Below are 26,754 nucleotides of genomic sequence, written 5' to 3' on the forward strand. Positions count from 1 at the left end.
GCCCCGTGCCCTAGTATGATTGTTAAAAATTACTGTACTTCACAAGGATACTTTATACACATTACACACTCCACAGGAAGGCCAGGAAACATTTCCTTGTTTTGAGAAGTTCTCTACAGAACCGTCTTTTAGTCTAATTTCACAGTGACATTAGCCTCTGTAGACGGGGATTCCAGCTCCTGTTTGCTGTACTGGTTGGTTTATGAAATGAAGGCTCTCCTGCAGCAGAGATTCATTCCCAGATTTCCAAACAGCGCTCACCTCTAGTGAGACGTTAAGTAATAAACAGAACGGTCCAACAGTGAGTATTAAAACAAGGCAATCTGTTATTAGGGGGAAAAAAAAAAAAAAAAGAAAGCAAGGACACTGTAACCAGTTTCTCTGACCAGAAATTCACCGCAGAAACAATAAAGTTTACTTTCACAAAATAACAAATAAAAAAAATGGAGACCTGCCCTTATAAATACTGGTATAAAATTAGCACCAAAACAGACTGTTTCATTCCAGATTGTTCACCTTACAGTGAAACATCTCATTAGTATGGAAAATAGGATGGACGTGATTTACTGATCATCAAACTCAGGGCTGCAAAGCCGGCTCGGGACACGCACAATTCAGCACAGCAAACCAACAAAACAACCAGCCAAACAAACAAAAAGTATTATTGTCTTAACTTCACCCAGATAATTCTAGCCAAAGCAGGTGTTGCGCCTGAACCGCAGCCTCCATCCCTCGCTAAACACACAGCAGGTGGACGGAATTTAAAACTACGGAGGACTTGGGTCACTGAAAAGAACTTACCCTAGCTTCCCGACCACTGCCCGGTGACCCGACCGCGACAGTGGCTAACAAAGGGAACACGGAAAGCACGCGGCGAACCCCAGCTTCCCGGCCCTTCCCCAAAAGGACCCCCTCACCACCCCCACCCCGAGAACGACGAGGGCCCTGCGCCGGGGGCGCGCACAGCTGGCGGTGGCACGAGGGCTGCGCGGCAGGTGCGCGCCGGGGCAGGTGCCCACCGCGCGGGGCGGGGCGCATCCGCGGGGGCGCCCGGGGAGCAGCCCGCCCCCCCGCGACGTCCCACCTCGCGTCTGGGGGCCTCAGTCCGCGGCCGCGCAGCGCGGCGCTAAAGGGCTCCGCACACCCGGCGGGCACGTGTGCGCAGGAACCCGACCCAGCTTCCAGAAGGGGGGGGCCCGGGGGCACTTACCCCCCCCCCGGGACACACCAACTTCGGGGCGCGGGAAGGGGACAGGAAACCGCGAGCCCGCGCCTGGGTCACTCAACAGGTTACGCGCCCCTCCGGGCCTGCTACGGCGGCCGGCCCGAGCCTCAGTTTCCCCGGCCACGTCCGGGGGGCCCCCCGCGCGCACAACCTTCCCGGGGAGCCCGCGCCGCCACCTACCGTCCAGGCCCGCGCTGTCCACGGCGGCCTTCAGCAGCGCCAGCACCAGCAGCGCGCATAGGACCAGCGCGGCCCAGCCGCCGCGCGCGCCCGCTCCCATTGTTCCGAGGGCGGGACGCGTCGGCCCCGCGGCTCCCGACCGAGCGTCCGCCGCGCCGCACAGCCGCCCCGCTGCGCACGGGCGCCGGCCCCCCAGATGCCCAAATAGGGCGCGGGAGCCGGCTGGGGGCGGGACGGGCGCGCAGGGGCGGGGCTTGGCGGAGGGAGGGGCAGGGCCTGGTGGGGAGGCGGGGCGGGGGTCGGCGAGGGCGGGGTTTGGAGGAGGGGCGGGGCAGGGCCGGCGCGCGGGAGAGGGGCTGGGGCTCGAGGTGGGGCGGGGCCGGGAGGGGAGGCGGGAAGGGGCAGGGGCGCGGGGGCGGGGCTTGGCTCGGGCAGCGGGCCCAGCCGGGCGCGCAGGGACGGGGCGGGGCGGGGTCGGGGGCGGGGCCTGCGAGGCAAAGCAGAGCGCGGGGGCGGGACCTGGCGGAGGCGGGACCTGGCGGAGGCGGAGGAGCGGGCCCGGGCCGAGTAGGAGGTGGAGCTCTGCTGGGGCGGGGCTTGTCGGGGGCGCGGCCCGGACACCCGGACGCTGAGGCGCCAGGCCCCCCTGCCTCGCGGGCGAGCCCCAGAAGCTTCAGCGGTTTCCTTTCTTCTCGGAAGTGGCGGTGTTGTTGTCGGGGACCGGAGCGGGCGCTGGGCCTCCGGAAGGAGTTGTTGGGTGGTGGTCGGTGGGGCCCGGGCCGCGTGGCCCAGCGGCACCGGGGAAGCTGCAGACTGGCTGAGCTGCGCGCCCCGGGGGAGGCCTCTTGTTGGGGTCGTGACCCCCTGGACTTTCTCTTCGGGGGACCCAGTCTCAGCTGTGGTGGGGGCTCTACAAATTCCTAGTTTAAATCCACACATAAAACAGCCACGATCTGGACAGGTGCACCCCCCTTTACGCCACTGGGCTTTCGGGAAGGATCTGCATCAGTACCCGTTGTAACAGATCCCAGGAGGAGCTTGCTTTTAGGACAGAAGCCATTATGTTCTGGGCCGCTCTTCCCCGACACCATTTCGGCATTTCGGTCTTGTAGGAACGATGCACTTTCCATGGGGGTCCTGTACCCCACACTGTACCTCATCCTTGGCCGCCCGTGCCCTCCAGCTCTGTGCCTGCAGAGCCCAGAGGAGAGGGGAGCCAAGCAAAAGCCGGGGAGTGGAGCCACCCAGGCCCTGCTCCTCCCTTCTTTCCCTCGGGCCTGCTGCCCAGTTCTCATGGAATAACCTGTTCGGAATAGTTTGGGGCCAAGTCCCTCTTAAGCCGATGGCGCCGATTCCACTCACTTGTCTTGACTTGCAGTGACTCTAAAGTCAGCTTTTTCTTCCTGCTAAGAGCCCTGAAGGGACCTGTAGGCACTGGTAGCTGATGCAGGACAACGACAAAGAGTGAGTGGGACCCCTCAGCTGAGATGGAAAACAGCAGGATCCAGGACACTTAAAATCCCTATGAATCCCCAAGCTACCGCTCTCTACACGCTGCAGATCTTTGATATCTGACCCAGATTTCATGTCATAAAGGCCACATCGTTGCCTTGAAATGTTAAGTTCCCAAAACTATGTTAGGAGGGATATACTTACTGATCTCACAAAGTCCATCAATATGGACTTGACTGATCATAGAGACTGAAGAGGGCAATCTATCCCAGCAAGCACTCCCTGGCCTCCACCCTGCAGCAAGCTCCACTGGGGAGTCTGGGTTAGGAATAAATTGTTCTGGCAACTGCTTAGCCCACTGACCAAGCATTTCACAGCCCAGGTTCAACGTGCCTCTCCAGCCTTGGTTTGGCCACCCACGCACACGGGAGGTTTCCAGTTCCTTGGCATTGGGACACATTGTTTTCTCCTTCTGAAATGCCCCCCTCTGTTCTCTCGACCATCCTACATGTGAGTCTTCCTTTCAGGCTCGGTGTACATGTACCTGGGAATCTGGGGTAGAATGGAAGATGCCCCCAGAAGAGAAATGAGAAAGTCTGGAAGACAAAATGTGAACATAACAGTTTCTTCTGGAACTGACCTTGACCTGAATGACCTCCATCCTGTTGTCTGATTTCCGCACCACCAGCTTTGCTTTGGTAGTAACGGCACAGAACTGTGGGTGGGCCCACAGTTTCCTCCAGTGTGAGGGGGCTGGGGAAGGAAGGGACCATGTCCTTCCTGTCCTCCTGCAAAGTCCTAGGGGAGGTCTGCCCTCCCCGGGGAGATCTGCTTCTGCTCCCACCCCTGCACCATTAGACCCTGCTGATGTGAAAAGTTCAAACAACAGCACAGGAGCCCTTGGCGATCTAGCTGTCCCCCACCTTCCCAGCCTCATGTCTGGATCCCTCTCTGCAACCTCATTGGACTCCTCGAAGTTCTCCAAATGTTCCGGGGCCTTCTGTGCCCTGCGTGTTTGCTCTTGGTCTTCCTTTTGCCAGGATGCCTTCTGACGTCCTCTCCTGGTCAGTTTTCAGTCACCTTTCGAGATTCCCTTCCTACCTCTTCTTCTCCCCAGTCACCCAGGCAGGTTTTGGTGCTCAGATCTCCCCGCTCATACTTTGACCAGCTTGGTCACCCTACTTCTACCCTCTTCCCACAGCAGCCAGAGTGATCCTTCTAGAATATAAGTCAGATGATGCTATTCCCCTGCCTGCCACTTTCCAGAGTTCAAAATCATGGCCCTGCGCAACATGGTCCTTGGCTGCTCTTCGAGCCCCATTTCTTGCCCTCTCCCCCTTCACTAACTCAGCCCCAGCCTCCTTTTAGTTTTTTAGAAATGCCACATCAGTTCCCACCCCAGAGCCTTTCTGCTTACCACCCCCTCATGTCATTTAGCTCTCTGCTCATCTCAGAAAAGCTTTTCTTGGAGACTGCACCTCACAGTTTTATGTGTCTTGGTGGCACCTACCACTTTCCATCGTTACGCTCACGTATATGCTCAGTGTTTGTCTCTCCTCCAGGGATGCAGGTCCCATGAGAACCGAAGACTGTCTCTGGATGCAGGTTTCTGGTTCGGCTCCTATCCTGTATTGCTGTAACACAGTGGACACTGGTCGTACTTATGGCCACTCATCATCTTTTGAATAGCTTGTCTGCTTTTCTATCTCAAATCCTCAGCCTTCTTTGCGGCTGGGCTCCAGCATGTGTCAGAGGCTGTGCCAATCCGACTCGTGCACGTGAAGCTTCAGTCCCGGTGTGAGCAGGCAGAGGCACCAGGCCGGCCTGGAGCGCCCAGCTCTGCGGATTCCAACAGCAGCAGACGCAGGGGGCTGTGAGGCCAGCACTCACAGCGACATCCCTTCCCCGGGGGACGGGGACATAAGACCCAGTGTCTGATGCAGATGTGGTACTGGTGGGGAGCTGCAGGGGAAACAGTTTCTCACGGGACCAGTTCTGCAGGGTTTGGGGCATTATTCCTGGAGGCTTAGCCTCCGTCATGATTCTCTACACCATCCACCAATCCTGAGAGCCACCCAGCATCTTCAATGTCCTCCTTTCCTGCCAGGTCAGCAAGGGGCAGCTTTCCTTCTCCTAAGGACGCTGGCTCTATCCAGTTGTACACGCCTTTCCCCCCACCCCCAGGTGGCTATAATCTCCACTAGATGCTTTGTCAATGCTGCGTGCTTACAGTATGATGGACAGTGTCCTGATGGACTTGGCAGTCTCGTGGGAGGACAGACGCCATGGGCAGAGTCTAGTCACTGACACAGAGGGTGGTGGATGCCACGATGTGATACTGGACCAGTACGCACTGGAATGAGGGTCTGTGTCTTGGCATTTGTACCTGGGAGTGTAACACACTTTCCGTCATAGAGAAGGCATTCAGTGTGTGTGTATTTGTGCAACGAACGTGGGCTGGACATAAAGAGAGCAAACTACGGTACTTTTCTCCCTCAGTCATGTTTTCCCCCACCCATTCTGTATTTCCCATACATCTGTGTCTTAGACGTAAGGTCACCTGAGGATGAAGTAGAGACTGGGACCATCGTTCGTTCATTCATTCATTCAATCAGTCAATATGCAAAAATTTACTGAACTCATGTCATCTACCAAGCGCGGTGCTGGGTGCTGGGAAACAGCAGCAAATAGCACAGATCTACCTGCCTCCTAAAATGACAGACCCCAGTGAGTGGTTGGAAAGGGCAATGGTCTCCAGATAGGAATGACAGAAGCTGCTTGTTAAGTCTGCACAAAAGACACGGAGATTTCATGTTCCATCACTGCAATTCCTTACATCCCATGGTCAATTTTTATTCATTCAAAGAAAAAGAGGTAATAAAGGAATTACCTTCTAACTGCACATAAACCAATCTGTTGATAAATCAGTATTTGCATGAGGAATGAGCCCGAGTTTTCCAGACTTGGAGACCGTGAGGGAGCAGCTAATAAGACAAGGCAGTGGGAGGACTGAACAAGAGTGTGGGTTGGTCTGTGGCCATCTCCCTGCCGCTGCCAATTTCCTGTCAACTTCCATGTTAGCAGATCGACAGCACGTGAGCATCCACTGTGATTAAGTCTTCACAGGGCGCGCTGATTCTCTGGGCCTCCTCCCTCTCCTGTACTCTGCTGCCTTCCCTTGTGTGCTGGAGCCCCTGCTCTACTCACACCTTCTTCCTCCCTCTGCTTTTCGTTCTTCCTTTGTGCTTCTTCCCCCAGAGTACAATTAATTCAAAAGGATCTACTGGGTGTCTATTTTGTATTCAATGCTCTGCAGGATTCGTGCATTAAGACAAGAGCAAAAGAAAGAACACAAGAAGCAAAAACCAAGTAAAGGTGAAGATCCAATGGCAGAGACCATAAACTCCTACACAACTGGGTTTTGCTCTCCAAACCAGGAGATCAGAGAAGAAAGTTCCGGGCAGACGACAGTTTAGAAGGAATGAATTCTCCAAAAGGGAGGGGGGAGCTGTGTCTGAAACCACAGCACTTGTCTGGGGGAGAGGAGGGGGTGGGGAGTTTTCGGTGTGCGATCCGGGCAGGATCATGTCGTGAGGATGGGAGGAAGAGGAGATCCGAGATCAGAGGTTTCTGGCGGTGGACACGGGGAAGCCCCCTGAGCTCTTTCACGGTTAGTCCCTGCTTGTTTGTCAGACCTTCTCTGGAGAAGGCCACGGGGATTCGGCTCACTTTCCTTTCCTCGTTCAAGTCACAGCTGACCACCCTGGCTCTTCGGTGCCCTTCCTTCCTCGAGCCTGCATATGGACATGGTCGCGAGTCCCCAGGCCACCGCTGCCAGCTGCACGGATCATAAGCCCTTTCTATGGCCAGAGTTTCAGGGCTAATCATGATGAAGAAATTGACAAAAGATAAAATAGCTATGATGAGGAAGTTAAAAAAAATCTGAAATAAAGTCATTACAGTTTTTTATCTAATGTTTATTTATTTTGAGAGAGAGAGGGAGGGAGAGAGGGAGGGAGCGAGAGAGAGGGAGACGGGGAGAGAGAGAATCCCAAGCAGACTCCGAGCTGTCAGCACAGGGCACAATGTGGGGCCAGAGCCCACAACCATGAGATCATGACCTGAGCCAAAACCCGGAGTCAGATGCCTCACCGACTGAGCCACCGTGCACCCCACAAAGTTCTGACAGTCTTGACCCCTGCTCAGTAGTTCCTGTCTCCCACCGGGGAGATGGAGGAATAGGCCTTAGCTTTCATCCACTCCACAAAAGTTTGAGACTGAAGGCACACACATACACACAAGGCCCCGCCAGAAGTAAGCGCTGTGCTGAGGAAACAGCAGTGTGATGTGGAACTGGGTGGTTCCTTCAGGACAGGTACTCAGGGGAGTTTTCTCTAAGAAGGTAACTGTCAAGCTGAGTCCTTAAAAGGGGGCCTGTGAAAAAACGAGGGGAAGTACATTTCAACCAAGCCTGGGGTGTTGGGAGAGCAGAGAGGAAGCCACTGTGGCCGGAGTTTGGTGAGTAAGGGCAGAGAAGCACAAGATGAGGGTTGGGGTTATTCAGGCGAGAAGTGTGGATTTTAATTTACATATGATGCAGAGCCATTCGAGAATTGGCAAAGTGATATGTTATGATTTATATTTTTAAAACAGACTACGCCAGGGGCTCCCGGGTGGCTCAGTCGGTTAATTGCCCACTTCAGCACAGGTCATGATCTCACCGGCCAGGAGTTCGAGTCCCGTGTCAGGCTCTGGGCTGACAGCTGAGGGCCTGGAGCCTGCTTCAGATTCTGTGTCTCCCTCTCTCTCTGCCCCTCCCTGGCTCTCTTTCTTGCAAAAATAAATAAACATTTTTAAAAATTTAAAAAATACAAAAATAAAAAAGACTACACCAGCTTTCTAAAGGAACAAGAGTAGAAACGGGGAATCTTGTCCGAGGCCTACTGCGTGGCGTCTCCAACCACCATAGAAGTGGCGACAACGGAAGCTGCAGATGGGTTTGGGATGTGGACTGGGTGTGGAGTCGGTTGCACGTGGCAGGTGACAGAAAGAGAGATTAAGGCTGACCCCTCGGTTTGTGGCTTGAGCACCTGGGTGGGCGATAGCTCCACGTCCCATTCCCTGGAATGGCCACACGCATTCTCAGAACTTGGCCTCAATGTCCCTCTGTCATCTCTAAGTCCCGCAAGACAGCCTCTCTCCAGAACGCGGGCAGAGCGAGCCACGGTAGAACCAAGTTTCGATGATCGTGTGTTGGTGTCTCCGTGGTCAGCGGTGCTCTGTCTGGGCAGCGCTGGGCGTTACCGAAGTCCACTGTCACCCAGGAGAGGTGCACGTGGGGTATCACTTGCAGTGACAGCAGACGGGAAGTAAGAAGTATAGCTGAAGAGACGAAACTGGTTGTTGGAGGATCATTGCAATGCTGGGGAAATAGAACAGAAAGATTCCAACAAAAGCCCCCTCTGTAACAACATAGAAGAGAAAGAGAACATGATTTCAATGCTGGGTAGGCATGATCAGCGATAGCATGGGTGTAAGCTACAAGTGACTACAGAGTCTGGAGAGATTTTCACATAAATTTATACAGAAAGTAGGGGAGAGGCAGGAGAGACGAGAGGATAGACCCTGTGATGGTCTCATCATACCCGAGGGAGACTGTGAGCTGACTCAGTAAGTGTTTACACTTTCAGGGGTCAGGAGGCCCAAGACTTTGCTTTGTGAGATCACAAGCTCAGGCCACTTTTACCAGGTCTGCTGTGTCCTCAAGGTGACATCCTGAAGAAGGGACGGTAGGGAGGCAGTGGCCTCCATCGTCAAAGAAAACTCATCACTGTACCTTTTCAAGTGGCCACGTAATTTTTCCCAAGACCTTTCATGTAGCCCACCCCAAATAAATAATACATGATATATGAGAATTTCATCATGTAATAAAAGCAAGGTAATACATTATAGGCATTTGTGATTTCTCCCAGGCCTTCCCCCCAGTCCTAACTAACTCCTAAGTCCCCTTCCAGGAGAGGGGGGAGTGTGCCAGCCCCATCCTGAACCTTCGTTAAGCAGAAGCAGTGGCCCAGGAGAGAGGGGCTGAGCCAAAGAAGCAAGAACGGATACCAAGATGATGCAAAGGGCTATAATTTATTGGTCGGAAGAAGCAAAAGAAAAGCAAAACGAAGAAACACAGGGATGACATTTAGAGGGAGTTTTCGGTGATGCTTTTGAGACCGGGGCTTTGAGTCACCTGTGGGCTGAAGACTCCCAGAGAGATGGATGGGGCCAAGTGGATGAAGCGCTATTACGTTACATGTGGAATTACACTCAGTATTCTTCAAGTTAGGCAAAGATTCGGATGACGTTCAAACGGCCTGTGATTACTGAACTAATTTCTTACACGGAACGGGAAGCCCTTCAGGGACTGGGTTGGGTCACCCCTTATCCGAGACTCAGGGGAGTATTAACCTCAAAGGTGATGTGAAGTCAGTAGAAATCATCCACAAGTTCTTTGAGGGGCACCTACTGTAATGACATCATGGAGGAAGGAACAGAATGGTATAAGCTGTGGCCAAACTCTTGAGGCTCTTATATTTGGATAAATGAAAGTTTTCCATAGGACACATAAGTAATAATATACCACCAAAAGGGATGTCATAAGACTATGAGGGCTGCTGAGTTGGTAGGAGGGTATGTCTGTGGTTTGCTGGGTATGAATAGCTCTTTTTCCTGTTCTATTTTTTAAGTTTGCCTCTCCCAAACTGTAATAATTTTCTTAAACTTGAAGATTCTACAATTCCACCATATATACCAAACAAAAAACACCATTCTTAGAAAAAAAAAAAGCAAGGGGAAAAAGCACTCAGGGGTGATAGTTCTCCAGGTAATCTTTTTTTTTTCCTTTCCACTTTTGTTAATTTTCCCATTTTTCTAAAGTGAAAATTTTTACATATAACGTAATACTTTTAAGCCTTAATTTTAGAACTGTAAGTGTAATAATGATAAAAAATGTGTTGGGCACCTGGTTGGGCACTAGATGAAAGATAAGCATGATTTAATCTTCTCTTGAGTTTAGACCCGAGGAAGAAAACAATAAAACAAAATTCTATGATGGAGAGCGAAATCCAAAACTTATTCAAATTCTTTCCCCCAGATATATTAAGGAGACTCTTTCCAAAGGTCCAGTCTTTGTGCAGACATCGCTGCCATTTGCCTGATCATATGACTCGTATCTTGGTGAGGTTAACCTCGGAAAGAAGATTGTCCTGGGACTTCAGTATTTGTTTCTGATCTCAGCCCTGCAGCTGACTTACCGTGTATGAGGTCAAGCTATCTAACCAGTTTTACTCTTGACTTCTTCATCGTAAAAACAAGGGATTTACATGCGCTGCTGGTGGTAATGTAAAATGCTGCAGATGGCGTGGAAAACAGATTGGCAGTTCCCCAGAGTCCAATACAGGATTATCCTATTACCCAACAATTTTACTCCCAGGTATATACTCAAAGGAATGAAAAATGGACTCAGATATTGTAAATCCAATATTTACAGCATTTTTCACAATATTGACAAAGGGAAACGAGCGTCCATCAGCAAAGGAACAGATAAACCGAATGTGGTAAACGCATGGAAAATGTTCGACACTCAGTTCCCTACACCAACAAGCAACGCTCAGGCACCAGCTGTATGCGCTACAGTTTAATTCACCTCTGACACTACCGACCTGGAGAGAGCTTCAGATGGCACAGGTGAAGGGTTCAATTCCCCCACCCCCAATACACACACTTCGGTGGCCAGCTGCCCGTCACCCCGGTTGTTAGTCGTGCTTCTGACCGACTGGCTATAAATCAGAGGTTCCAAGGGCCTGTCCTTGGGTTCGATTTACTGGAGTGGCTCACTGAACTCAGGAAACCCCTTTAGTCACTGGAATACTGGCTTACTATAAAAGGACAGAACTCAGGAACCACCAGACAGGCTTACTATAAAAGGACAGAGCAAGGAATGGGGATAGAGCACGGGGCTTCGCCTGCTCCAGGGAGCCACTGGCCCCCAGATCTCCACAGTGTTTACCAACCGGGATGCTCTCTGAACCCTGTCCTTTCTGGGTATTAATGGAGGCTTCATTACATAGGTACGGTGATGCAATCATCACCTGTGGGCCGTGTTTTTACCTACAGCCCCTCTCCCCTCCCTGGAGGTCAGGGGCTGGGACTGCAGTCCCCCGTTCTGTGAGTCACCTGGCTGGTGCCCCTGGCAATGAGTTATCTTGCGCTAGTGACTGAGGGACTTTCCAAAAACCACCTCGTTAACATAACAAAAGACACCTTGAACTTTCTCAGACTTCGGAAGTTCCACGAGTTTTATTTAGATGCTGTCCTGCTGGAAAGGGAAATGAGGACCAGTATGCACGGGGTGCCTGGCTGGCTCAGTCCATTGAGCGTGCGCTCTTGATTTTGGGTTGGGCGTGGAGCCTACTTCAAAAAACAATCCCACTGTACACCATACCATGGAATATTCTTCAGCCGCAAAAGGGAACAAAGTTCTGAGACATGGATGGGCTCTGGAAACATGCTAAGTGAAATATGCCAGATGTAGAAGACAAATATTATGTGATTCCAGTTAGTGATTTAGAAATATCTAAACTATCTTTGAACTCATGTTCTAGAACACCATGGCCGAAGGGCTCATGAAAGAAGAGCAAACCTATGTGGGCCACGAAGGATGTGTTGTAACTAGTCCCCTAGACTCCGCGAGGACAGTGGAGCCCAAATATGGCAAGTGGGAGACTGCGGGCCAAGTCCAGCGGGGAGAGGTGTTTTGTTTGGCTTTTGCAGTTTACCAACATAGCACTTAAAGATTTTAAATAATTTGTTGCTAAAATGTAAAACCCAGGGGTATCGCGATAAAAAATTCTCATGTCTAATTCCTCTTGAAATATTGAAAGATGTAGTCCCAACTAGCTAGAGACAGTGCTCGCCCCAAACATCCCTCCCTCTTTACTTACTCCCAGCTGGCCTCACTGATGTTGCTACCTGACTTGCCTGTCCTGTGGCATTTGAATTTGGGGCCCCTCGCATCGACCAATGATCGGGTGAATTGTTTCTGAGAGCCCTACACTTGGGTTGTCAATGCTTTAAAAGCAAAGTGCCAGAGAAGTTTTTCTTAATTTAGTTCCTTTCACCTCATCTACCACACGGAAGGGACTGTTCTGGGCTACCACACAGGGTTTCAGTTTTCTGTAACTGACACAAATATATGTGAATAATTTTGTGAGCACAGAGTTCTAAAGAATGCTTAAAATAAAGAGATTTTTCATGCATGAAGTCTCTGAAGTTTGATCACTGCTTCCTTGAATATTCAAACATTTTATAACAACGTTTAAAAACCTCTACTTTTACTAGGTTTATTTTCTATTTCAAAAGGAGTCATAAGTATCACATGAAAGTTGAAAGACAATTTAAACAATACACAGAAGTCTGTAAGAAAAAAAGTCCTTCCTGTTTGACCTCCCTAGGGGTAACCACAGGTGTTAGGTTTTTTCTCTCCAGACCTCTGTTTTTGTTTGTATGTGTGTTTTTGCACATACAGTTATGCAGAGATTTGTACGTGTAATTATATGAACATGGAAACATACAACAGGTTTTTTTCCACAAAAAAGAATTACACTGTAGTTATTGTTTCACAGCTTGCTTTTTTAATTGGACAATATATTGTGATCATGTTTCCATAGCTACACAAAGGGATATGCTTCCTCCTTTGCGAGGACAGCGTGGCATCAGTGCATGGGTATAGTTTATTTAAAATTAATTATTTTGACAGATATTTAGGTTATCTCTGATTTCTCCTAATTTAAATTTACGGCACTGCGCGCATCCCTCAGCCAATATCCTGGCGACACGGAGAAAGTGATTTTGAGGAGTGTACTCTTAGCAAGGAGATTATTCAGTCCGAGCATGTGTGTTTTAAAAATTCTGATCAGCGTTGTGAAATGTACTTTCAAATTTATATTCCCACTCTTGCTGACACTGAACATCACCTCTTTGTCTTTTGCCAACGTGACAGGCAAGTGATGGAGTCTCATTTTGTTCAATTTGCATTTCTCTTTTTATTAACTGAGACAGCACACCTTTGGTTATTTTATTAGGCATTTGTATTTCCTCTTCTGGGAACGACGTGTTTACATCCTTAGTTGCTTAACTCTTATTTATGTACATGAAAATATATCTATAGATCTATAAACTAAGAGATGTTGCAAAACCCAGCTCCTGGCTTGGTGAGAATGTTTGCTCTTGTTCCTGGCCAGTGTATCAGCTTCCTCTTGTCGTGGCTTGTAGATGTCTGAATCAACGGTAAGATAAGTAACTTCTGTTCTTCTCCCAGAACAACTAGCTTGGTGTGGTGTGTAATTTAAAAAGAGAGAAATGACAAAGGTCTCTCACTGGCCTTTAGAAGATCGCAATCAAATGCTATGAAATGCACATGGGAGCAAGTACAACAAAAATAATAAAAATCAATTGCCTTTGATCAGTGCTTTGCAGTTTGTGTTCTTTTGATAAATAAGGTGTAAATAAATAATGAAAAAAATAGGTAAAAAAGATAAGCACCGTAACATAACAGGGCTTTAGGGGAAAGAGAAATAAATTGGTGCTGTGGGGAGTGGTATTGTGGAACAGGAGAGAATTCTGAGGACAATGGAGAGATGGAAGATAGGATGAGAAGGATTTTTGTGGGTAGAAGAGACAGAACAAGAGGGTGAGGGTCTATCTGGGAAAGAAAGATCATTGCCCTCTGAATTGAGCATCGCATTTGGAATGTCTGGGAAGTGGCCACAGCAGTGAAGAATCCTCTACCAACTTTTCTTCCTTTGAGCACCATGCTACCGTTAACTCAATCTTGAGGTTATATTATACTTTTTTTAAAAAATTGGGTTAGCAATACTTATGTTGGTCAAAATAGACCTTAAAACAAAGACTGTAACAAGAAACAAAGAAAGTCACTACATGATGATAAAGGGGACAATCCAACAAGAGGATGTAGCAATAGTAAATACGTATGCACCCAACATGAAAGCATCTAAATACATAAAGCAAATATTAACAGACATAAAGGAAGAAATTGACAGTAATACAGTAATAGTAGGATCCTTTCATGCCCCGCTTACATCAATAGATACATCATCCAGACAGAAAATCAGTGTGGAAATAGTGGCTTTGAATGACACACTGGGCCAGATGGACCTAACAGATATATCCAGAACATGCCCATCCCCAAACAACAGAATACACATTTTTTTCAAGTGCACATGGGACATTCTCCAGAAGAGATTGCATTTTAGGCTACAAAAGAAGTCTCAAAAATTCAAAAAGACTGAAGTCATACCATGCACCTTTTCTGACCACAACGCTATGAAATTTGAAGTCGACCACAAGAAAAACTCTGGAAATACACAAATACAGGCAGAGCAAACAGCATGCTGCTAAGAATGAATGGGTCAACCAAGAAATCAAAGAAGAAATTAAAAAATACATGTAAACAAATGAAAATGAAAATATAACAGTCCAAAATCTCTGAAATGCAGCAAGAGTGGTTCCAGGAGGGAAGTTTATAATAATGCAGGCCTGCTCAAGAAATAAGAAAAGTCTCAAATAAACACCATAACCTTACACCTAAAGGAACTAGAAAGAGAGGACCAAACAAAGCTCCAAGCCAGTGGAAGAAAAGAAGACAGAACAACGGGGAGAGTGTCTATCTGGGAAAGAAAGATCACTCCCCTTTGAATTGAGCATGGCATTTGGAACATTTGGAAGTGACTGTGGAGGGAAGAATGCCCTATTAACTTTCTCCCTTTTGAGCACCATACTCCAGTTAACTCAATTGCAAGTTATTTCATAATTTTTTATCAGCCACATCTCATATGACTGGTTTATATTGAGTTTGAGGTGAACAGAAATCTTCTGGTGTTTGCACATGGACCTTGTCTGTGACCACAGGAGGAAGATGCCACGTCTGAACCATCCTGTCCCTGACACAGTCACACGGTCACAGCAACATCCGTGAACTCGCTGATTCCTCCGTTCACCTGTTACAACGTTCCAAAGACAGGTATCCCCGCCCACTCTGCATTAGGACTCTGTGCCCGGTCCTGGGGACACGAAGATGAGAACGTCAAGTTCCCTTCCTTGTGGAACACGAGGACCCCCACAGGCTGGGGGAAGGGAAGGCTTAGCTGCTCAGCTAGCTGCGACACTCCAGTCTCCAGGTGTCAGAGATAACACGTCGGAATCCGAGTTGCTTGAGGGCCTCCGGGTCTTGTGCACTCTCGTTACCGAGCGCTGGCCTCGCTGGGTGCCTGGAGCTCAGGGACTGGTGACGTGAGCTCCTGAGGAGGTGGTGACCCACGGTCTCATTCAGGGTGGCCTTGGTCTTAATTTATACTGTATTTTGTATTCTATCTGTTCACAGGTGAGTAGGCTTCAGTGGAAGAAGGAAGTTGTACTGAGGCTTAAAATATTATTTCTTATTAACCAGATGGCTTAGGTGACCCTCTAGCATATCAGAAAGGTGCTATGGCTGTAAGGACAGTGGCATTATAATCTAACATAGTTAGATACAGGTTACTTCTTTGAAGGTACTTATGTTCAGATTGTCTGGTTTTGAATTGTCTTGTTGCTTGTTGTAAACCATAAGTTTAACAATAATAAAGTATCTAATTTTCAACTCCCTGGGTTTCTGTATTAACAAAACAATTTGTATTTTCCCCATATCAAATAAATCAGATACTGTATTTATAAAACACCAATGAAAAAAGCCTGACTTCAGGGTTAAGACAGGCACAGTGAATGACACTGCCGTTAAGTGTTAGAAGACCAGATTTCTGGCCTCATTTCTGCCACTTCTAATTGTGGAGCCCAAGCCACAGACGTATAGCTCTAGTTTCCTCTTCGGTGAAATGAGAATGAGGAGTACTGATAAATATGTGTGTGTGTGTACACATACATACACACACACGTTTTGGAAACAGCTTATTTTTTTTAAGTTTAGTTATTTATTTTGAGAGGGGAGGGGAAGGGCAGACAGGGAGGGAGAGTGAGAATACCAAGCAGGCTCTGCACTGTCAGCGCGAGGTCTGACGTGGGGCTCAAACTCACGAACTGTGAGATCATCACCTGAGCCAAAATCAAGAGTCGGATACTTAATCGACTGAGCCGTGCAGGCGCCCCAGGAGGACTTATTTGACAAAGGAGTGTCTTATGTCCCATCCAACAGCAACGTGGAACCGTACCCATGAATTCAGGGGACACGAGCCTGTGCTGACTCCAGAGATGTGAGGCTGGGCATCTGCCCGGCTAAACATACTCACTGTGGTGTCCAAAGCCCGATTCTCCATCCGTCCTTGCCTCATCTGCAAGCATCAGGGAAGCCCCTTAGTTTCTCAGAACTTCCATTTCTTCAGCTGGGATACGAGAATAATAAGAGCACCTCTGTCAAAGTGATGTTAGAAAGAAGACATGAGACAATTCATAGAAAACCCCTACTGTTGCATCTGGCTCAGCAAGTGGTCAGTGTTACTTCTGTCTTCGTCTAAAATACTTAGGTCTAGCTTCCCTATGCTTCCTAGGAGCATGGTTTCATACGGTTTCTCCAGTAAGGCTCAAGCCTCTAGGATTATGCAAAAATGTTACTGATTTATAAATATTGTCACTGACAGGTGCTGGATAGCAGTAATAATTTTAATAATTTGGTCAGAATTATAATTTGAATGAAATCAACACAATATAGCTCTTATGAGTGGCAGGCGGTTCTAAGAACGTTACATATATTAACTAACTCAGTCCCCAACAAGGAGGGGTACTATTGTTATCATCCCCTTTTTATACACGAGGAAGTCCAAGGGACAGGCCACACAGCTAAGTGGCAAAGGGTATTTAAAGCCAGGACGTTTGCGTCCAGAACTCATGCTCTTAACTACTTTGTTTGATTATTTTATTTTTAAAATTATTATTATTTTTTTTAATGTTTATTTATTTTTGAGAGAAAGAGAAAGAGTGCACATGTGAATCGGGGAGGGGCAGAGAGAGAGGGAGGACAGAAGATCTGAAGCGGGCTCTGTGCTGACAGCAGTGAGCCTGACATGAGGCTCAAATTCACTAACCGTGACTTGGTGACCTGAGCTGAAGTTGGGTGCTCGACTGACTGAGCCACACAGGCGCCCCTACTTTGCTGTTTTATAAAAACTGTATACACTCCTGAGCACGTATTTGCTTTAAACATCAGAAAGTTTTAAGAAGTCTGGGAAACCCTAGAATTAATGATGAAATATGAGAGGAAAGACCAGGTAGACTAAAACATTAAGATTTTCCATGATAATAAAGAGAGAGAACACTAAATAAAGGGAACCTTTTTGAAATGCAATCAGTGAAACTCTGTGCGAATGGTCAAGTAGAATTACCAGTGTCACTGGCAATACAACATCCTAGACACCTCAGTTGACTTTCACAGCGAAAACGCATACAAATGTTGGATAAAGGATAAAGGGACATTTAGAAAACTAGACTTCAACAAATTGATGAAGTTAGGAATCTTCAAAGGCTAAACAGGAAGTGAGAAAAGCAAAAATACAAACAGGCCAAAGAGCTGGCTTTCTCCGTGAGGACCTTTGCTAAACCAACCTCTGGTTTTCAAGTGACGGGGTTCAGGACACACTACCCTGAAAGATGAGGGACAGCGTTAGAAGAGGGCAGAGGCGGGCGGTCTCTCTGGCCTCCCCTGACCCTTCTCCCCGATGCAGGTCATGAGACCCTCCAGTGAGAGGGGTCCTCCCTATACGAGGAGAGAAGGAGCAGCCTCACCTCCAGGGTGAGGGAGAAGAATCCCAACAGGCAGGCCTGGCTAGGCCTCCTCCAGCTCACCCCCTCATCCCCTTTGTCCTAACCCACTTGTCCACCCTGTCCCCTCGCCATCAAACCTGGTGTAAAAACGCTGGCCATTTCCCTATGAAAGTTCTCAGGTCACGTAAAACTTCTATTAAATGAATTTGTATTATTTGCTCCTATTAATCTGTCCTTGTCGGTTTACTTTCCGGATCCAACCAGGGACCCTGAGAGGGGTGGAAAACTTTTTTCCTCCCCTGCAGGAGCCCTTGAAGGACACAGGGGCCAGGGCCTGGGAGAGCAAAGAGCGAAGGCCTGGAGATTCCAGTGTCCTCTTAGTTTTCTTCCTCTCTCTTTCCTTCTGGAAGCCGGTCACATACCAGTCATCATTCCTGGCCCTCCTCCTTCAGCCATGCCTCTTCCTCAGTGGGTAGGAAGTGTAGTCGCAGGAGTCTCCTGGCGGCCTGGGGCCTCCCTCCCTCTAGCTGGCTCTGCAGCCTTGACTTTCCCAGCTGCCCTTTCCCAGGCACTGTGCCTGGGGGGAAATGGTGAGTCAGAAGTTTTCTACTAGGGACGAGTGACAAGCAGATGCGAGTAGAGACAGATTCTTTTCTGTCTTCCCACGGAAGAGAAAGGTGAGCCTCCCATGCGCTCGCCATCCGTTGTAGGAGCGTTAGCGCTCTGGCATTTACCTCCCAATGTAAACTTTCATTTGTTGTTTCATCCAATAAATATTTATGAAGGGCCCAGTCTGTGACAATTGGTTAAGTGCTGGGGACATACGAAGGGAGGTGAGACGTATTCCCTGCCCTTCCAGAGCTTGAGTGGAACTCTCAGGAGTGGGCTGTTTCAAACTCCAGCTTGCAAACAAAGCGCGTGAAGCTCGGAGAGGCCAAGGGAAGAGTGGTCACAGGATTAAGGCTGCACCTGTCCCTTCTCTGGCCCTCGCTCCTTCTACCACACCCGCCGCTCACTAGGATCTGTGCTAGCGAAGGCTTTTGGGTGGAAAATGACAGAAAAAGAAATCAAACTACCTTAAACTAAAACAGGAATTTGGGAATTAGGAATGAAACCAAGCCCTAGGAAGGGGAAGGGAGGGTGCGGGCTCCAGGGGAGACCTGGCCCCAGGGAATCCTACGGACAGTGTTGAGAGTCTCTCCCTTGCTCTTGTATCTTTTGCATCCCCATAGTTTGGACTGACCTGTTACCTACTATGTCAGACAGATTCTCTCCAGGCATGGGGGGGGGGGCGGCTTACTGGCAGTCTGTCCTGCATCCTAATGACGCACGACAAAGGAAAAAAGGCTACTTCCCTGCTACCTACAGTTAGAACAATTCTGGGGAAAGTGGATTTATTCTATGTGTACCATAAGCACACCTCTGGAGCCGCCCTTGACACCAGAAGGGTGAGGAGTTCTGATCGGCTCTACCTGTGTCCCCCTACTTCTGTAGCCAAGGATGACAATGCTTATAATGGAAAGAAGGGCTGGTGGCCCCAATGCGGCCGCAGCATGCTGAGAACAGTGCCAACACTCAGTAGGTACCTGATGACATCAGCCAAAAAAGAAGAAGCAATCCCAGTAAGGGTCTGGCACAGCACCTTTACGTCAATACTAATGGTACCATCTTCTAATATTCAAATGCTGTATTGATGAGCTTTGTTCTACTAGATAGCCTCTAAAAAACTAATTAGGAAGCCTGTCCTGCTTTATTCTTGTCTAAATAACATTCGATATATATGTTCCTTGATGTTTAAAAAAAAAATTCACCCATAAAAACATTGGGAACTAGGTTTTGGAAAAGGATGCTGATACTTATTTAAAATTCTTTCCTGGCTGGGGGGGGGGGGGTGCGCCTAGCTGGCTCAATCGGTGAAGCATGCGACTCTTAATCTTGGGGTTGTGACTTTAAGCCCCACGTTTAGAGATTACTTAAAAATAAATAAAAATTAAAAACAATAGAATAAAATAAAAATTCTTTCCTGGGTATTGAGTGTATTTAAATTTGTATAATTAGTAACATATGATAGATATTCAAACTACGTTAGTTTCCTCTCCAACTGGAAAACAGAGGAGATTGTAATGCTAAAGATGACTGAGAAAGGGTATGACTTTAAGGTGACTTAAGAATTTTAAGAAGATTAATATGAGAGCAGTGCTGAAAAAGAAAAGTATCAGAGAACGTTTTGGGACCGTGCTTCTCAAACAACCGGTGATGAAGAACCAACTGCTTTTCTCTTTTAAAAACTGAATGCTGATCACTTGTAAGACACTATTATGAGGAGCAGGAAAATAAAATTTGAGTAACTGGTATACAAAACGCAGCCCGATGCCCTACTTTTAGATTCAATAAAATCACTCTCTCACATTACTGTAAATGTTTCTAAAAAGTATCTCCGTTTCCTCCTTGCCTTGGGTTGGACTGGGAATCACCTTTTCAGGGAGGGGAACTAGCAGCAAGGTTGTGCAATAACGCCCGTGTCGGCACCGTCAAAGACCACCAGGCACACGCCTGCTCCTGAGCAAGCAGGGTTACTGCTCAGTGTATCCAGGGAGACAGTGCACCCTGCAACACGTTAGCAGGAAGTGACTGAAAAGGACTTTTTGGGGAGGATTTCGGCTTCTGTCAGGTCATACTGAGACATGGTTGGATGCTGTCCTCAAGCAGGGGCAATTCTATGAGTGGGTACAGGACGAGGACAGGGATAAACAGAATCTAAAGCTTTCACTGGCCCAGAGACAACGGCCAGTCATTTCCGCTAGGATGGAAAACATTTTGGTTATTTTTGTGGCTTGGACATGTTCCTGTTTTTGTCTGTGTTCAGACAAGCTCACGGAGCCGCCCGGTCTCAGGATGTTCTGCGAAACTGTTTGTGCACTCACTAGCGGTGAGGGCCAGGCCAGCTCCCAGAGGCAGGGTGACTTTCTCTTTCCCACGGCTGTGAGGGGACACGTGGGCTGTAAAAGGTTAAAAACATTTGAAGGTAAAGGAACCGGATGTGGGGAGTCGCTCACATGCAGGGTTTGTGCCCCCGCAGGCCTGGGCTGGAACTCAAGAGTCTGCATTTCTAACCAGTCACCAGGCCCAGGCGTTGCTGATGATGCCAGGGCCAGGCCATACTCGGAAAACCGGTGAGGTTGGTGAAGGTTATCAAAGGTGGGGATGTTTACAGGAAGGAAAGACCTATTGTAGTTAGCCGTGTTCCCAGGATAAAGTCTAGAGCTTTCTGGAAATACTCTGGTGTGGTTCTGACCCTGGGCTGCACTGTGCCTGTTCCTGGTATAAATGACCACTCTCTGAGGGGCATGTTCACAAAGGAAGATTCTGTCCAAAGTAATGGGTGCAGATGGCTGACAAATAAGTTTGTCATTAACGTGAAAATAAGTTATGTGTTTATGGTCCACATTCCAGGAAGTTCCCAGTTACAAAGAAGCAGATCCATTTTAGGAAAATGGGTTTGAAAACCAGCAATTCAACTGGATTATCTGCAAACTGACTTATTCACAAGTAGATGTTGAACTAAATGCAAAGTAACTCTCACAATCCCCTTTTTACCTATTTTATTCTGTCGTCTTAAGACAGAATTCCTTTTGTAAGGAAGATGTAATTGCTTACCCTTTTGAAACATATACATGTCTGTACCCAAAAAATTGAGTTTCTGCCTGACTTTGTTTATTCTTTCCTGAGACATCTGGTGAAGAGAGGAAGTGGTAAATAGGGTGGAAACGGCGGGATCTCTAATTGTTCTGAAAAAAGGTTCTGACTTTCCTCTACATTTGGCTGCAGAGGGGATAAAAGAAACCAAGTGTGACCTATTATGTGCTGGCTACTTTATTATGTTGACTGGGTTACAGAAGAACTTTGACCAAGTCCTTGTCCTCAAGGAGGCTCCAGTCCATTGGAGGGACACAGCCACAATCAGCTAGAGAGAATAAAGTGTCACGGGTGTTGTGACAGACATTTGGATAAGGACGTTGAGACTGGCAACCACAGATACTAAGTGAGGAGGGAAGATGGGAGAGGACAGGGGAGAGCGGAGGCAAAGTTCACAGCGGAGCTGACCTTGGGGTTGAGCCTTGAAGTGGAGGAAGGACTGAAGGAGGGCGAATCCCGGAAGGAGGCGGCGGGGTCAGCCTGTCCAGAGGGCGGGGGCGGGGAATACCAGACCTGTCCCCAGCGAGCCGGCGCTAACCCTCTCGGGGCCAGGGCAGGGGCAGGGGCACAGGTACCGCGGCCTGGCTGGTGGCCCTGCGGTGACCCCGGGGTCCTCGCACACGCGTGAGCAATGCCGTCCGTGTCCCACCGGCACCCCTGGAGAGTAAGACGGAAGAGGGGACTCCCTTCCGTGCCGCAAGGGTCTCCTTCCCGAGATAAAGCGCATCAAGACGAGATGGGAGAGAAGGCACCTCCCGGCCGGCCCGGTCACCGGTGAGCGGTGCGGGGTCGGGGCCCGCGGCAGGTGGAAGGGCGGGGAAAACCGGTGCGGAAGGGCCACCCCCGAGAGACCCGCAGATACAAGCCTGAGCCCCGAGCCGGGATCCGCTGCAGGTTTGCAGCTAAGACCGGAAACCTGGGGACGCGAGAATCATGACCTCTCTTCGTGGCCCTCCCCCGTGGGGCAGCGTCACGTGGCCTCCAAGCTGCCGGCACCTCGGGCCGAAGAGGGCCAGCGTCCGCCGCCCCAGCAGCTCGCACCCCCTCCAGTCACGCCCTGGGGCCGCTCGGGCCCACGTGGCCTCACCTGCCTGTGGTCCTCGTCGGCACCGTGCTGTCGCAGTTTCCCTGACACATTTAGGACGCTGGAATATTGGCCCAAGCTCTGAAACCCCGGCGCAGAGGGAGCTGGTCCCAGGGGAACCCCTCGCGTTGCGTCTGGAGGCCTGCAGCGTCCCGGGTCCCGCTGGCCCGTGCGCATGCGCACCTCTCCCCGCCCGCCTGCCGCCGTCAGCTCCCGCCCGCCCACGTGTGCGCATGCCCACGCGCGTTTCTGACACCGGTTCTCCCCAACGTCCAGCTGCGTGTCCCACGTTTTCACTCAGCCCCACGCTGTGTCCCTGAGGAGGCCTCGGGTCCCACCCGGTCCGGGCTCAGTCCCGGGACTCTGTTCCTCAACCCCCATTTCAGTTGTGGGTCATGAGGGGTGGGTCCCCAGGGTCCTCGCGACTTCTGTCCCCCTTGGCTGGACATCTCGCGATCGCACGCTCGCCCTCGTCAGAGTAAAGCATTTGCTAGGGCAGCTCTCAGAACTCAGGGAAACACGTTTACCCGCTTATTAAAGGACACGACAAAGGTGCAGAGGAACAGCCAGACGAAGAGTCGCGTGGGGTGAGTTCTGGGAGGCCCCAGAACAGGAGCTTCTGGAGTTGGGGTGTCACCCTCCCTGAATGTGGATGTGTTCACCGACATGGGAGCCCTCTGAGCCCCTTGCTTTAGGCATGATCAGTCCATTTTCAGCCCCTCTCCCTTCCCGAGAGAATGGAGGGGGAGGGTGCTGAAATTTCAAGCTCCTAATCCTGGCTTGGTCTTTGTGGTGAAAGGAGACCCCCCCTGGGGTCACCTCATACAAGTAAAAGACACTCCGATCAGCCAGGACATTACCAGGGTATCAATCAGGAGGCCTGTGCCAGGAACTGGGGGGAGGAGACCAACACGTATCTTTTCTGTCACTTCGTGGTGGTGTGGCCTCACACGGGGTCCCCTGCCTCTGGTCAAGATGGCTTTGGGATTCTTCTGTGGAGTCTGGGGGCTGGGATCCTGGCTCCGCTTCGTGGATCGCAGGGACGGCAGTCCCTGGTGCTGGAGTCAACTTACTTTTGTGTAGATGTTAAGAGTTTACTTGCTTTATTTAGGGTGCACTTCCAGCTTCCCAGTGAGGCGAACGTTACGATTTCTACACTGCCAGTGAGAAGCCTACAACCCAGACAGACCAGGTAAGTTTACCCTGTGATTCGGCTCATGCACAGCATCAAACCCACGTCCGTCGTGGCAGGCTCACCCCGGGGGTAAGGCCTTGTGGGTGACGGGGGCTGCTGTGTGGGCAACTGGTTATCTGTCTCTTTTTAAAAGAACGAATTGGAATTTGGGTAATCGTTTTTACTTTCAAAAATTCTCCATCTTACTGATTTGTAACCTTAGTTTTATTATTTCTTTTCTTTAGGAAGGATAAGATTGCCATTTCCTTTCGTGAAGCCAATTTAACTCTCATATGAAAACTTGATGAAAAACAGTACACTAGAAGTAGATTACAGTCCAGTCTCACTGGTGAATGCCGATGCAAAGATCCTAATGTGGACTAGCTCACTGAATTCAATGACTAAAAGAATATACTATATTGTGATAAATTATGGTTAACGTTTAGGAGTGTAAGGAGAAAAATACTACATTAGAAAAAAACTATTAATGTAATTTCATATACTAACAAGCTAAAGAAGGAAATACTTAGGAACATTTCAACAGATGCACAAAAAGCATCTTATTTACTATGTAAGTTAGTAGAAAACTAGAAACAAAAAGAAACTTCCTCAATGGGATAGAAAAGTATTTATCTTTTTACCTGGAAACACTTGAAAAGCATTCCCTTTAAGATCTGGAACAATGCAAGATACATGCTGTCGTAATGTTCTACATAACACTGGAGGTTCAGGGCAATGTAATAAGACACAAAAGAATACTAACAAATACAAGGATTGGATGGAAAGAGATGAGATCATCACAGTCATAACTATTGTGATCATTTACACGAAGACTAAAAACCAACAGACTTTTGGAAATAATAAGAAAGGTCAATATTATAAGGCCAATGCCCAAAAATCAGTAGCACCCCTCAATATCAGCCGTAATAAAGTCAAGAAGATAGTAGACAATAAAATACCAAAACAACAACAACCAAACTGCAAAATATCAAGGACTTAAGAGACAAAAATTCACAGGATCATTACAGAAGAAAATTTAAAACTCCAGCAAAGGGCATAAAGAAAGAGTTGAATTAATAGTGAGATGAATCGTCTTCAATATTTAAAGATAACAATTTTTCCCTAATTTAATGCAGTTTCAAGCAAAGTCACGGTCACCTTTGGGGAGATCCTGCCCTGCTCATATTTGGAATGAGTCCTCCACTGAGTGAGTCTTGGTAGAAGGCAGGAACCCCTCTGTGGAAGTGGAAGAAGGGCCAGACACCCCTTCTTGCTCTTTGGAAACTAGCATATGAGTACGTGATCCGAGCTCAGACATGAAATTCTCTTTCTCAGGGTTGTGAATCCTGAGTGATACAGTGATGCGGGGAGGGTTCAGAGGACTTTTCACTGTGGCAGCTTCCATGTTGGCGTCCCAGCAGGTGCTCCCTTCTGTCTGTCTGTCCTGCTGCCGCCTGCTCTTCCTTGGTTCACGCGCAGATTTTGAGCCTGTTTCTCTGGGCTTTTTCCCAAGAGCTCCGGTGAACTCCGATGTCTTCTGCAGTAAATTCATTTCTACATTACATCAGATAGAACCAGATTCTGTTGCTTGTAATCAAGAACCTGGAGCTGGGAACCTTGCCAAAATATTTCTGATCTTCATGTGGAAGAATTCAAGTCTGTGAATAACTAAGACCAGGAGTCGGCAAACTTTTTCTGTAACAAATACTAACCATTTAAGCTTTGGTGGCTGGATGCAGCTACTCAACCCTACTGTCGTGGGGCTCAAAAGGAGCCATTGCAGTATGTAAGCAAATGGGCATGGTTGTGTTCCAATAAAAGTTTAATTACAAATAGTTGGTGGGCAGAGTTTGGCCCAGGGGGTGTAGTTCCCTAATATCTGATTAAGACAGTCATGAAGAGGTACCTGGGTGGCTCAGTTGGTTGAGCATCCAACTTCAACTTAGGTCATGATCTTGCGGTTCATGGGTTCGAACCCCACGTTGGGCTCTGTACTGACAGGTCAGAGCCTGGAGCCTGCTTTGGATTCTGTGTCTCCCTCTCTCTCTGCCCTCTCCCATTCGTGCTCTGTCTCTCAAAAATGAATAAATTGTTAAAAAATTTTTTTAAATAAAAATAAATTAAAAAAATTAAAAAGTCCTGAAAAAGAAAAGAGGAGACAGACTCACCCTACTAACCAGTCAGACACATCACCCAGCCATAGGAAAAATAATGCAGTAACGGTATGGAAACATACAAACAGCTCACGGAACAGAACAGAACCCAGAAACAGGCCTATGAGAGTTTGGGTTACTTAAACATTTTGTAGGAAAAATTGGTTCACTATATGGAAAAAGATAAATTAGGTCCCTACTTCAGGAAAAATATAAAAATAAGCTCAAAATGTAGGTACAAAGCAGGGCGCCTGGGTGGCTCAGTCAGTTGTGTCTGACTCTTGATTTTAGCTCAGGTCATGATCTCACAGTTTGTGGGACTGAACCCTGTGTCAGCCTCAGCACTGACAGCACAGAGCCTGCTTGGGGTTCTTTCTCCCTCTTTGCCCCTCTCCGGTTCATGCTCCCTCTCTCTCAAAATAAAATAAAATAAAATAAAATAAATAAGTACATACATACATACATACATACACATGTACATAAATAAAAAGCTAAATACAGTAGAATAAAATTGCTAGAAGAAAATATGAAATATCTTCAGGACTTCGGGGTACAGGAGGATTATGATTGCTAGGCCACTATTAAACTATTTTGCATTCTCAGCGGACACATCAGCAGAGAAAGTGGTTGTTTTATTAGGGCAAGTTAACCTTGAGCTGAAATCCGTGGGGTTAACTCAGGTGAGCACAGCCTTATTCAAAGACCAGAACACAGGAAGTAAACCATTCACTGGGCTGTGGAAAGAAAGGAAGGCCAGGCTGCATAAGGAATGGGTGCTTTTTGTGTGGACAACAATGATGGCCAACCCTGAAGGGACAGTATTTGGAACCAAAAGCAATCCAAGGCTCCGATAATTCTATAAATAATATGGCTTTCAGGCCCAAGAAAGGGACAAGCAAGACAGAAAGTAGATCCTTACCGTTATCTTACTAGAGAGGCAATAACAAAGACTGGAAACACACAGCCATGGCTTCAA

General features: G+C 48.3%; 1 protein-coding gene and 2 long non-coding RNA genes across 4 annotated transcripts in view; 1 reads left to right on the forward strand and 2 right to left on the reverse strand.

The window, feature by feature from the left end:
• TMEM123 (transmembrane protein 123) overlaps positions 1–1,577 on the reverse strand; it is a 57,826-nt gene extending 56,249 nt beyond the window's left edge. The window contains exon 1 of the mRNA XM_042959189.1: positions 1,406–1,577. Coding sequence (XP_042815123.1) covers positions 1,406–1,505 — 100 coding nt within the window. The 5' untranslated portion in view covers positions 1,506–1,577. The remainder of the gene's footprint in view (positions 1–1,405) is intronic.
• A 6,118-nt stretch (positions 1,578–7,695) lies between these two features.
• LOC122231296 lies at positions 7,696–22,607 on the reverse strand. Of its 2 annotated transcripts, none has more exons than XR_006208488.1 (3): positions 22,455–22,607; positions 16,204–16,296; positions 7,696–8,319 (listed from the first exon to the last, which is right to left on the reverse strand). It is a non-coding gene; the product is annotated as an uncharacterized LOC122231296 (long non-coding RNA). The 2 variants fall into 2 exon arrangements; XR_006208487.1 differs by having other exon boundaries at positions 16,204–16,324.
• A 136-nt stretch (positions 22,608–22,743) lies between these two features.
• On the forward strand, positions 22,744–25,460 carry LOC102972046. Its single transcript, XR_001509564.2, has 3 exons — positions 22,744–23,038; positions 23,563–23,643; positions 23,871–25,460. It is a non-coding gene; the product is annotated as an uncharacterized LOC102972046 (long non-coding RNA).
• The last annotated feature ends 1,294 nt before the right edge of the window (positions 25,461–26,754 follow it).

Source organism: Panthera tigris, chromosome D1 (genome assembly GCF_018350195.1).
Source record: "Panthera tigris isolate Pti1 chromosome D1, P.tigris_Pti1_mat1.1, whole genome shotgun sequence".
NCBI classification, from domain to species: domain Eukaryota; kingdom Metazoa; phylum Chordata; class Mammalia; order Carnivora; family Felidae; genus Panthera; species Panthera tigris.